Raw genomic sequence first — 13,987 nt, forward strand, 5'->3', positions numbered from 1 at the left:
CTTAAGAAATTACGATTGGGTTTGTAAAATTATCTCTGAAGTTTTCTTTTCTAGTGAGGGGGAAAATGTATTTAGAGAGTTATTAGGAGTTATCATCGATGATAAATTTTCTTATCACGAGCACATCAGCAACGTAGTTAAATGCTGTTTTTATCGTCTGCGTTTAATCCGTTCTATGACTAAGTACTTAGAACCACAATCCTTAAACATTTTAATACACTCCCTTGTTATATCCAAATTAGATTACTGTAATTCACTTCTGTTAAATATCACCCAAAAGGAAAAAAACCGTCTACAAATAATCCAAAATACTGCAATTAAAATAATTCATAATGGAAAGAAATAACACCTTTTTTAATAGAATCACACTGGCTTCCCATAAACCAACGAATAATATACAAAATAGCACTTTTAGTATTTAAAACACTATCCACCAATGAACTACAATTCATAGATCGGCTACTAGTTCCACATACTTCGAACCGTTCCCTGCGGTCTGCTACACAAGGGTTGCTTATGGTTCCTTCTTTAAAAGTTATAGGAACCAGACGTCATGATATTTTTTCAGTCATGGCCCCCCTTACCTGGAATACTCTTCCCTTATACATTAGAGAAGTCAAAGATCTTAGTTTATTTAAAACCAATCTAAAAACTTTTCTTTTTAAAGCCTCTTTTAATCTCTAGAATAACTCTTTTTACATTTTTTTTCCCAATTTCCAATCTCTAAAATAATTCTTTTTACCAATCTTACCCCAATCCCAATGTTTTCCCCCCCCTCTAGACATTCCCTCTCTTTCCTTCTAGGAAAACAACATTTTGTAACTTTTGCCTTCCTTTGTTCTTCCCTAATGTATCCTAGTTCGTCTGTAATGTCAGTCTGTTGCTTACCCCCCTTTTTTTAATGTAGTACAATATATATTTTAATGTTGTATGCCATATATTTTCAATGTTACTCGCTTAGAATGTAATAAGCGATTCATCAAATTTAATTAAACTTGAAACTTGAAGTAATAAAAATAATAGACTCTTAGAGGGGAATAATCAAAAACAACATCTAAGTCCCTTTTTGGCCTAAGGCCCAAGGCGTATAAAGCAGGCATCAGGGAAATGTCCATTCTCGAAAAAAGGAACACATTTGCAACACATTTGCAACACATTTGTTTTAAGTAAGTTTCTAAATGCCCCCCTATCGCTGCATTTTCAAATTTGCCCTAAAAGAGAATTCCATAATTTTACTCCTGTACATGAGAAGGGGGAAGGGGTAAAACGCGGACCTCACGGACCTGACGGACCTCGCGGATCTAAACCCGTACGGCCTTAAAAATCTGAGGTCCGTGTCGGTCCGTGTCCCTGCCGCTTGTACTTTCTGTCGCTGACAGATCTTGATTGAGATTTGAGCGCTGACGGATCCGTCTCAGCATAGGGAGGGAAAAGTGTTAGGATCCGTCAGCGCTAAAAATCTCTTCGAGGTCTGTCAGAGCCAGAGACTAGTGCTGCAGCGGCAGAGCAGAAGCCAAGAGAGCGGGGAAAAGAAGTCTCCAAACTCCAGCACTAGTCTCTGGCTCTGACAGACCTTGAAGAGATTTTTAGCGCTGACGGATCCTAACACTTTTCCCTCCCTATGCTGAGACGGATCCGTCAGTGCTCAAATCTCAATCAAGATCTGTCAGCGACAGAAAGTACAAGCGGCAGGGACATGGACCGACACGGACCTCAGATTTTTAAGGCCGTACGGGTTTAGATCTGCGAGGTCCGTCAGGTCCGTGAGGTCCGCATTTTACCCCTTCCCATGAGAAGGTCGTTGCCTTGGTTTCTACATATTTTGGGTTGACAAGAGTTTTCCGAACGCAATGATCTTACTGGTTGCCTCTGAAGTCTGGCGAGTACATGGTTCCCTAGAAACAGTCTTGACAGCTCTGCCTTATGGGTTTCATTCATTTGGGCTCCCTGTACCTGCTTCATGGCTGTTTCTCCATCACTTTCTATGGAGAGAAATGACAAGTGGACATGGGAAAGGTTTTGAGAAACTCTTGCATTGTAGGAGTGCTGATGAATAGCCAAGACTAGAAGTTGGAGACTTACGCCTACTTGGATTATCGCTTGGCGTCAGGGACCCGTGTAAGAGAATGAGGGGGAAAAAAAGAGGATGAGGGAAAGCAAAATAAAGGATGGAGAAAAAACGAAAAAAGCTTGCAATAGTTGGATGCAGTTGCTATGGAGACATGAAAAGGGTAATAACAGCCCCACAACAGAAAGAGATAGACAAACGTTTATAATTTGATCTTACCCTTAATCTATGTTGCGAACAGATGAACTGTATTTGTTTTATTTATTACCCAGGAAACCAATTAGATTTTTTTTTTTAAATTAATCGGCTGGCATTTGGACATCGGTCATTGTGTAGATAAGAGGACGTGGTACAGTCTGTCAATTGTAGAATGTAGAAAAGTGAAGTACAGAAATACCTATTACCTTTCAGCTTTCTATGGGTCCTCGGAAATGCTGTGGCACCAGCACTGATGTGGAAACAGAAATGGGTGCCATCCCCCCACCCAAGGATATTATTTGCCAGTTCATCATGCTTAAATCTGGGGGTCTTAAACTGCATACACCTAGGGCAACTTCAGTCCTTGAGAGCGTTCAGGTTTCCGGATTTTTTCAATGAATATACATGAGATATATTTGCATACAATGAAGGCAGTGCCGTAAATGCAAACAGATCTTCTCTTGCATAGTCATTGGGGAAAATATTTCTCTACATAACATGCAATTAAACTCTGGAATTCGTTGTCGGAGAATGTGGTAAAATCAGTTAGCTTAGCCAGGTTTAAAAAAGGTTTGAATAATTTCCTAAAAGAGAAGTCCATAGATGGCTTGGGGATATCCACTGCTTCTTCCTAGGATAAGCAGTGTAAAATTTGTTTTACTACTTGGGATTTAGTTAGGTACTTAGGACCTGGGTTGACTGTTGGAAAAAGGATATTTGGCTTGATGGACCTTCGGTCTGCCCAATATGGCAGCTCTTATGTGAACCAAACCATTGTGACATCACTGAGGCATTGGTGGAATGAGGCATTATGACATCACAATCTCAGCTCTGGAATGTTGCTACTCTTTGGGTTTCTGCCAGGTACTTGGGACCTGGGTTGGCCACTGTTGGAGGGTGGATACTGGGCTTGATGGACCTTCAGTCTGTTCCAGTATGGCAGCTCTTATGTGAGCCAAGTCTAGGACATTCGAGCCATTGTGACATCACTGATGAGGCTGGCTCTTATTGGTGGAATGAGGCATTATGACATCACAATCTCAGCTCTGGAATGTTGCTCCTCTTTGGGTTTCTGCCTGGTACTTGGGACCTGGGTTGGCCACTGTTGGAAGGTGGATACTGGGCTTGATGGACCTTCAGTCTGTTCCAGTATGGCAGCTCTTATGTGAGCCAAGTCTAGGACATTCGAGCCATTGTGACATCACTGATGAGGCTGGCTCTTATTGGTGGAATGAGGCATTATGACATCACAATCTCAGCTCTGGAATGTTGCTCCTCTTTGGGTTTCTGCCTAGTACTTGGGACCTGGGTTGGCCACTGTTGGAAACAGGAGACTGGGCTTGATAGAAATTTGGTCTTTACCTGTATGGCAATCCTTATGTTTTTATCCAAAAAACCTAACAGCCTTGCTGCCCCCCAGAGGTTCCGAAGTTGTCCACCTCTGATCTAGGGAGCAGTTCTCTATAAATTGCTAAAGTTAGTCACTGAGATGATGTGCACTGAACCCCCAAAGTTTTTTCTCTACCTTACATCCACCCGGCTTTATAGTTATCATAACCAACAAAGCCCCTGAGTGCTGAGGAGGAAAATAGCTCCAGTGGAATTAACTCTCTTAGCATATAGCTAAAAATATTCTAAATTGAGCTAATCATTTGTTCATCCCTCCCCTCTTTCCACTAGGATCGCACTGGGCCCAGAAGATAATATCTCTTGCTCCCTCTGGGGAGGATAAATCTAGATGCAGCGTATCATGAGAGTGTGTATCGTTATTTGTTGTAATACTGCAAAAGGTTTTCAGCCTGGAAAACTGACATTGCATTTAGCTAAATTATGATAGCCTACCAATTTGCATGGGTTATCTCTAAGGGGCTGATATGCTAAACCTCATTAATATGCACATTAATCACCAGTGTTAATGAGGTATGCGCCAGCACACATGGTAATGTCAGTGCATGAAAGGACTTCTACGAAATCTTAACTCCCTGAGATATAGTTAAGTTTCTTGTGTCAAGTGTGTCTGAATTACGTTTCGTGTGTTTTAACACACTTTTTTTTTTTTTTTGCTGTGTTTGAACCGCAAGGTAATGGCGGAATAGAAATCACTAATGTAATGTAATGTATTTGTGTGTTTTTAGACTAATAGCGTAATATTTTATTGTTTCTCATCGTTACTTTATACGTGTGTATCATTGCATTCAATTTATCCAAACGGCACTCAATTTTTATATATAAATGTTCTTGTGAGGATCATCAATCAAACTCTCACCAAGATATATACCAAGCTCAGTCTATATCTCAAATTCTTCACCTCCAACATATAATCCCCAGCTCCTGGGCTCAAATTTTCACTGCCCTAGGCTTTATGTACTGCCTCCTCACTGGAGCCGCTATCAACTTTTGAGCCCAGGTGGTACTTCTGAGGAGTTGGGGATTATATGTTGGAGGTGAGGAATTTGAGATATAGACTGAGTTTGGTATATATCTTGGTGAGAGCATCATTGTATTCAAGCATATTATGTTCTTATCTGTGCAGATTTTGGTGTTTTAACTTATGCGTATTTTAGTATTGTATATTTCTCATTGTTTTCTAGACGCGTATTTGTTTTTTTGATGCAACATTAGACTTTTGACAAAGTCAGGATTGCCGAAACATTGCCACTGTCGAGTCCTTTGTTTGATCCCTGCTGTTCTCCAATAAAGTGAACTTTGGAATAACCCATCGCCGAGTGTTTGACATCCTTTTCCTCACGACTTCCCCTTTCTGGATTCACCTTCTCCGTCGTTGAGATTCATACCTGGCTCTCTTCTCAAGTGCCAATATATTAAAGCCAAGGTTTTCCTGGCCTAAAATACCGGCACTTAAGTCATACCACACCTATACTCCGTCCCTAAACATGCCCTCTCTTTGAGTAGGTGCCGCACTGAATTGCACGTGAAACCTAAATCATTTTGTAAAAAATTTGTATTTAATGGCTTTTACAATTATTGGGCCAATTAAGCCTATTTTTTAAAAATGATCTTCCGTGCAGAATTTGGCTAGGATGTAGGTTCCATTTGTAGAATCAAGGCCAGCATATGTAAATCCATCTCGTGCATGTTCATTGTAGAAATCTAGAAAACCCAACTGGGTTATGGCTTTCAAGGGCTGTGGATGACCTCCCTTGGACTGGACAGTGCAGTGGAGATCGAAGGATATTCAGTGACCCTGTCTGGTTATGTGCCTCTGAATATCCCCTCCTCAGTCGCTCTGTGTGATGTAACCAGTGTGATTTTGAATATTAGGCCCAAGGTTTTTACGTAGATTCTACCACGGAAGGCTGATTCTTTGGCAACATTTTTTTTTTCTTACCCATTGCATATATTATTGCAAAAGTTTGTCTTAGATCTCCCAAAGAGTACATTTTTTTGGTTTTCTAATCTTGCTTTTGTTTCTCTCTGTTTTTTCTCTCGTCAGCTGACATTATTTCTACAGTAGAATTCAACCCCACGGGAGAATTACTAGCGACAGGCGACAAAGGGGGTCGGGTGGTAATATTTCAGCGAGAACAGGAGGTAAGTTCTGCTGATTGCAATTGCCTTGCATGTCACCCCTTCACAAGAATCTGCTTACTGCTCCGCATGCCTCTCGCATTCCTTGCAACTCATGAGCCCCCCCCCCAAAAAAAAATGCAGAATCTAATCCAGTATTTCTCAATTGGTTCAAGGCAATTCACAATATAAGGAGTTACAAAATGTATATGCTATATCATATGATAGCAGTCTGAGAAAGACCGAGTTATGAAAGGAGAAATTAGAAGGGAGGACTGAGGTTCCGGAAGTCCCGTTCATACCAAAAGGATCTTTTTCTGGCCTTGCAGTCAACTCTTCCAGCTTTCATTAGTTTAAGAATTTCAAACAAAATAACCCAAGAGAGAAAAAAATTGTCACAAAGGTAAACTCTTGGATTTTTTTTCACCACAAAAATAGGAAATGAAGCGGTAGAGAAATTAATAATAAAATTAGAGTCCTTAGTATTCGCAACTCACAGATGGGGACAACCCCTAAACTGGAGCTAAAAATGTGACTTAATGTGTAGAAGCATTTCTAATCAATATGGTGCCTAAAAACATATAGGGGTCCTTTTACTAAGGCGCGTTAACTGATTTAGCACGCGATAATCGATTAAGCGCAAACGATTAGCACGCGCTAAACGCTAACATGTCCATAGAATACAATGGGCGCGTGCTAATCGTTTGCGTGCACTAAATCAGTTAACGCGCCTTAGTAATAGGACCCTATAATTTGAAGTGAGCGAAATTCAAAATTCTTCAACCGCTACGATCTGATATTAAATACAGCAAATCGGCGTTGATTATCCGAAAAGGATGCCATTGGTAATTATATGGTTATGACCTGAATCATCAAAGAATAGCTGGAAGATTTCAAAGCAAAAGTGCAGTACTTATCTTGGATAGTATGTCAGATGCTTTAGCTCAATAAATCTGTGTGCTGTTTGAGTCCAACGGGACTCCGTTTCGGAGGACACTCCCCCCCCCCCCCTTCCTCGGGATCTGTAGCACTGCTTATTGTAGCCTCTAATCCAGTCCCGCAATCAATAAGACACGAATGGCAGTTTATCTCGGCGGCGTTTCCACTCCCCAGCGCCAAGGATGAGCAACCTTGATGGTCATGTGAATGTCGACACTATCCATGGTGTGCCGCAACATTACATAATGTCATAGTTGGAAAAGCACAACGCTCCATAGACCTTCGATAAGTAAAAAGTTTAACTAAAAACGAGAGAAACAAACCGTTACAACGACTACTACAGAGTACGCAAAATAACCACAACTTAATGACACCTTCTACGGATATTTCCCAAGGTTTCAATAGAGGGCCACAGGTTGCCCGTTCCTGGCATTAACTGTCTGCCATGCAAACACGATGGTACATCCCGGATCGCAAGTGAAAGATGAAACCAGAGAGCCATAATTCTGATTTTCAACTCTGGCATCCAATTCTGCATGCTGTGCTTGTCCGTTTCTGTAGAGCAAAGTCTAGGCAAGATCAAACACCGACGGAGATTTGCTTGGAAAATTTAAAACCAAGCTCAAAACTTTTCTCTTTAAAGACGCCTTTACTCTTTAGTACCAGCTTCCGCTTCTCAAACTTCTCATTTCTGTGAAGCTCTGAAACATCAAACGCTCCGTTCTGAAGCGATCCCCTCCCTAATGCCTTGCCACTCCCCTTTTTTATTAATTTTACTTCGATGTATTTTAAACAACTTCTCCTTTCCCAACTTCCCTTTCGTCTCATGTACGTTAATGTGAATTTGCCTAGTATTTTAATATATGACAAAATATTGTTTTGAATTTACCCATTTTAACAGTTTTCTACTATTTTTTTATATTGTACACCGTTTAGACATTTGTTTTGATAGACGGTATATCAAAAATAAACAAACTTGAAACGAGGTCCGTAAATTGGTGAATAAATGGGATATAGTTTCAAGTTTATTAGGATTTTATATACCGCCTATCAAGGTTATCTAAGTGGTTTTTTACAATCAGGTACTCAAGCATTTTCCCTCTCTGTCCCGATGGGCTCACAATCTATCTAACATACTTGGGGCTTTGGAGGATTGAGTGACTTGCCCAGGGTCACAAGGAGCAGCGCGGGGTTTGAACCACTGCACCACACACTCCTGACCACAACCCTAGAATTCTCTAGGACATGTACTGGTGTGATTTGGAAATAACTTCTTTGATGTGAAATGAAAGTTAAGTTCTATTAAATGAAATTATTTCTTCCATCAAGTTTGTTAAAATGACTAATTCCAACAAATAGAACTTATAATTGGCGTATTTGTCTAAATAATGGATCATAATGTGGGTGTATTATTTCGATTTCTTTTCCACTTTATATTCTCCAAATTTTGTTAATCCTTCACTAACACAGTAACATAGTAAATGACAGCAGATAAAAGACCCCAACGGTCCATCCAGTCTGTCCTATAATTAAATGAATTACAATTTTATGATTCAATTAAAGTGTCTTTATTCTTTGTTATTTCTGGGCCATAGACCTTAGAAGTCCGTAAGTTCCAGCTACTGGAGTTGCCGTCAAAGCTCAATCCAGTCAGTTCAAACCATCTCATCGTTTGCGGGATTCAGACCGTGAAAGCCTGTCCTCTTGATCCCAATTGCTGGGGCTCCCATTGACATACGAAATACGAAGGTTACAAATAATACAAAACACAGCAATAAAAATGATTACTAATTCCAAAAAATATGATCATGTCTATCTCCAAACTACCTCAACCCTCACTTCAAGCTAAATCACAACAATACGAACTCTCGCAGAATTCATCTGTTTGCTTTCCCCCCCCCCCTAAAATTGTGTCACCTCAAAAGGTTCCTCGATAAAACCTTCTCCTTCCAGGCAGCCAAACTAAACTCATGGCTTGCCCAAATTGTACTTGACGCCCCCTCCTACCTTGACTTCAGAAAAAAACTCAAAACTCACTTATTCCACGAACAGAACCCCTAACACACCCTCACCTCCTTAATACCCCTCAATCCACCTGAACCTCCACCGTCCCCTCTTATTGTGCCCACCAAACCAATTTAACTGTCAACGACCGGTTTTTCCTTACTATTGTACACTTATAGTATTGCAATTCCAATGCTTTTTTTCACTGTTTGTAATCTTAATTAATTGCTGTGAACCGCCTAGAACTCTCTGGGAATGGCGGTATACAAAAATAAAGTTATTATTATTATTATTATTCCTCTCTTGCAAGAAGCCCACTGGCTACCGATTTCACACAGAATAACATATAAAATTGCGCTATTGACATTTAAAATTCAGAAAACTAATACTCCTATATTTTTATATCGATATTTAATACCTTATTCCCCATCTAGATCTCTTAGATCAGCTGATCAGTATTTGCTGTCCATTCCATCATTGAAAGTAATTGGCACTAGAAGAACCACCACTTTCTCCATCTTGGGACCCCAGCTTTGGAACAAACTTCCAATTCTTTTGCGCGCTGAAACTTCCTTAGAAAAATTTAAAAGCAAACTAAAAAGCTATCTTTATAAAGATGCCTATGAAACCTAGATTAGATAATCTCTTCGATTTTCTATTATCATTTTAGATCAAGTCTTTCATTAAAAAAAAAAAAATGAACAAACCAATAACTTTTAGACCAAGTTTCTGTAAAACCTTTTAATATCCCTCCTGATGTTGTTTTTCCCTAAATGTTTTTTCTTTTGGTTATTTTATTTTAAACAAATGTAATTTATCCTTCTATTCCTTATGTATCTTTAAATAACTATAGATAAGATTGTATGTTTTTATTGTTTAAATGGTTATTTGTCCCCCCAAAATTACTATTGTTAAACGCATTGAATTATTTGATATTGCGTTCAAATCAAAATTTTAATAAACTTGAAACTTGACACCCTCCCAAGCTCATCCTAAACTGAATTGTCGTATATGGGACTCAGATCATGCCTTAATTCTTCAATTTATAGCATTCATATTCTAATTAGTTCCAGGCTACTTTACTAAGGAAAACTTGGCTTGCAAAACACACCTTATGAAGCTAAATTTTCTGGTAGTGAATGAATAGAAGGGGGCCCATATTCGTATCATGGGAAGCAGACTGGCTACCCCCTGCGGTCAGTGGGGAATCTGGAAATTCAGTGGCGGGGGTCATATTCAATTAAGTGCTTGTTAAAACCAATTACATGCCTAATTGATGCTTATTGCCCTTGAATCCACGCACAAATTCCAATATCCAACTTTGAGCAACCTATATGGAATCCGGGGGATTATGTGCTTTAGGGGGCCTGAGAGCAGGCAATTTTCAGATGGGCAGTTTACACAAGGAAATTGCTATATACCGTGCCTATGTAAATAGCTTTGAACATTTATCTTTCCCATGCGCAAATGGTTGAGGTCCTCAAGTGGCTCAGTCAGCTGTGTGAGCATTTCCTTTTTCACTTTTGAAAACATGGGATTATTCAATTCATCGCTTATTAAGATAACATAACGATGTCGGCTGAAATGCAGCTGCAGATGCGAGCGTGCTCTTTCATTTCCAAGAGCCATCACGCACGAGCTGTCTTTTAGCAGATGATGCTGTGTTTAGCTATTTTTTTCTTTTTTTTATTCAAAGCAAGATTTGCAGTAATTGAAATTATAGATATGTGGAATTTATTTTAAGTCAGTTTTTCAGTCCGTATGTTATTTTATGGCTGTGTTTCTCAGCTTATTCCTTCTCCAACCCAGTTCTCTGCTAAATCCAACAGAGGCTTGTGGTTTGTGTTTTCCCATTGTCCGTTATACAGTAATTTCTTACATATTCTCGTAATTTGGCAGGAATTTAGTAAGCAAACAAGACAGCTAAAAAAAAAACAAAAAACCCCAAAACTCCTGGCTACTCCATCCCAGAAGACACCTACCTAATTCCATACCATCATAGCACGGGGTATCGCACTAGCTCTTGCAAAGTTTTTATAATCATTCTTTCCAAATTTCAGAGGAACTGCATGGAACCCTAGCCTCAGCAAGATGTTAATTCATCTCTCGGCTACAGTCCAGGCTTGGGCTTACAAAACTAAGACTCTTTGCTGGGCACAGGTCAGGGCCAGAGAAGTCTCTGGTAGGCCAAATGATATCCCACCCTGTTCTTTCAGGAACCCCAATTTTCAAAAATAAATTGGTGAACTTGAAAATAACTTTTTAATGATTCAATTGAAAATCTATTTGTGAACAATAGAGCTAGGAGGCTTGCACACCTCCTGAGAGCTTGACCTGATGACGACCCTCAAGGACTAAAAGGGAAGACCAAAGATTTAGGTCTTGGAAGGAAAACATCATACCTAGACACATTTTTCAACCATACACGCACTGTTAGTACCTGACTTGGCTACGACATTAGGGTTACCAAACATCCGGGAAAACACAGACATGTCTTCCTTTTAGAGGATTGTCCAGATTCCTGGATGGACTTTCCAAAACCCAGCAGTTTGTCCAGGTTATGGAAAGCCCTGAGCTCTCTCCGCATCTGGAGAGCCTTCAGCAAGCATGCGTGGATGACGTCGCACGCATTCACGCAAGCTGGAGGCCCTCCAGACATGACCTGGAGGTTGGGAAATAAAGAGATGAGGCTTTTGGGGGGCAGGGCTGGAGGCAGAACAAGTTGTGGCTGGGGGAAGAATGGGGCAGGGGCCATACATCCAGGTTTGTCCATCGTTAAATATGGTAACCCTACCCAACATCAAAATACATGTGGTAAAGTTTCAAGTTTCAAGTTTTATTGATTTTGATAAATCGCCTATTTTGTACTAAGCGAGCAACAATTAAAAAGAAATACTATACATAGTTTTAAAAGAGGTACATAAAAACTTCAGACAGACAATACTGACAAACTTGAGAAACAATGGGAAGGGATAAAGTAGGTTAAAGTTACATATTGCGTTTCTCAAAGGAGAAGAAATGGAAAATATGAAAGAGGAAAAAACATTAGGGTTGGGGGTTTAAAAAGTCATATTAAGAGAAGTTGAGAAAAAAAGAAATAGAAATTATTTAAAATTGCTAAAAAAAAAAAAAAAATTAAAAAAAAGGATTAAAAAATAGTACTAAGTGAGAAGGTTTTAAATATTAAAAGAAGTTTTAAAAAGGAAAGTTTTTAGATTAGATTTAAATAAGTTCAGGTCTTTGGTTTCTCTAATGTATAAAGGAAGGGCATTCCAAGTAAGGGGAGCCATGACTGAGAATATGTCGTGTCGTCTGGTTCCGATGATCTTTAGAGAAGGTACAGTAAGTGTTCCTAAAGCAGTTGATCTTAATGCTCGGGACGAGCTATATGGAATTAATAGTTGATCTATAAATAAAGGTTCATTATTGAGTAGAGCTTTGAAAGTTAGAAGTGATATTTTATAGGTTATTCGTTGATTAATCGGGAGCCAGTGTGAGTCTATTAAAAAGGGTGTTACGTGATCGTATTTTTTGCCATTATGAATGATTTTAACTGCAGTATTTTGTATTATTTGTAGACGTTTTTTTTTCTTTTTGTGTAATGTTTAATAAGAGTGAATTACAATAGTCTAATTTGGACATGACCAAAGAGTGTATTAAAATATTCAATGATTTAGGTTCCAGAAATTTAGACATCGAACGGATTAGGCGCAAGCGAAAAAAACAGCATTTTACCACATTGCTATAGAAACTAAGGGGTCCTTTTACTAAGGCGCACTAGTCATTATAGCACGTGCTAAATGCTAATGCGTCCATAGAATATAATTGTTGCGTTAGCGTTTAGCGCGCCTTAGTAAAAGAGGGGGTAAATTTGCTCTGAAATTGCATCGTCAGATTTTCCGTTCTTTTAACAGATCAGTTAAGGAAACACTTTATTGCATCGTTTTTCTGACTCTCCTTCCTCCAGAGCAAAAACCAGCCTCATCGCAGAGGTGAATACAATGTTTACAGTACCTTCCAGAGCCATGAACCAGAGTTCGATTACCTGAAGAGCTTAGAGATCGAGGAGAAGATCAATAAAATACGGTGGATCCCACAGCAGAATGCAGCCTACTTCCTTCTCTCCACAAATGGTAATGACTAGAAATGCCCTTGAACGCCATTTTTTTTTTTTTTTTTGGGGGGGGTGTATTTTATATTTATATTCTATATTTATAGTTAGATTTTAGTTTGGTTTATATATGGTTTGAGAGCGGTTGTGTGGATAGGCATAGGCCAGACCAATGTATCGCAAACTGTGTTCCACAGCGTGTGGTGAGGCACATCCTGTAAACAATCAGCTTGCATCAGCACCTCTTGTTCTCTTTGCGTGTCTTCCGGCACCCCCCTTTGGTGTCTCCGGGCCCATCTGGAGGGTCTTCGTACATGCACGGACAGCGAGGTGATGATGTCATGCATGCCCATGACATCATCGTGTCAACATCCACGCCCTTCCGAATGCCTTGAGCCGCAGCCACTACATTTAGTGTGTCGCGGCCTGACAAAGTTTGTGAGACACAACTATAGACAAAGAGATTAACCATTCCCAGTTCGTTTTTGACAATGACATGAAATGAGCCAAATTGTTACTAAAACAGGGAGGGGGATTTGTATGGTGTAGCCTTATAGGAAAACTAACTGCAGAAAATGGCAAGTCTTTCTGAGCAGTGGTTCCCATTCCTGACCTCACAGACCCCCAGCCAGTTAGTTTTTCTGGCTATCCATCCTGAATATGCAAACTCATCAAGAATATTCATGAGCTACATTTGCATACAGCAGAGTTAGTGTACACTTCCCCCTCTCTATTCACGGTTTCGACACTTGCGGTTTCACATATTCGTGATTTTTTTTGGGGGGGAGGGGAGGAAACCCATAGTTTTAGACGTTCCCGCATCCCTCCAGCCTTCCTCCCGACATCCCGGCCTTACCTGGTGGTCTAGCGGGCTTTCGGGGCAGGAGCAATCTTCCTACGCCGGATGAGAAGTTATTCACGTTTTTTCTCAATTTGCAGTCTGGCTCTGCCCCTATCCCCCACGAATACCGAGGGAGAAGTGTATATTTGTGCATATTGTAGATATCCTGATGACAAGTTTGGAAGCCATTCTTCTAGAAGTCAGGAGAAACGCCTTCCAACGCAGCACACCATGGCTATGCTAGCCACTGTTTAGCAAGAGACTGTCACTAGGGTTTCCATATGTTTTGCCAGGAAAC

At 40.0% G+C, this 13,987-nt stretch overlaps 1 protein-coding gene across 1 annotated transcript in view; it reads left to right on the forward strand.

The window, feature by feature from the left end:
- The window catches only part of PPP2R2B (protein phosphatase 2 regulatory subunit Bbeta), a 129,339-nt gene that overhangs the window by 69,123 nt on the left and 46,229 nt on the right, over positions 1-13,987 (forward strand). Inside the window, exons 2-3 of the mRNA XM_033926831.1 lie at positions 5,721-5,818; positions 12,705-12,870. Of these exons, the coding sequence (XP_033782722.1) occupies positions 5,721-5,818; positions 12,705-12,870 (264 nt within the window). The remainder of the gene's footprint in view (positions 1-5,720; positions 5,819-12,704; positions 12,871-13,987) is intronic.

The sequence above is a fragment of the Geotrypetes seraphini genome, chromosome 18 (assembly GCF_902459505.1).
Source record: "Geotrypetes seraphini chromosome 18, aGeoSer1.1, whole genome shotgun sequence".
Lineage (NCBI taxonomy): Eukaryota > Metazoa > Chordata > Amphibia > Gymnophiona > Dermophiidae > Geotrypetes > Geotrypetes seraphini.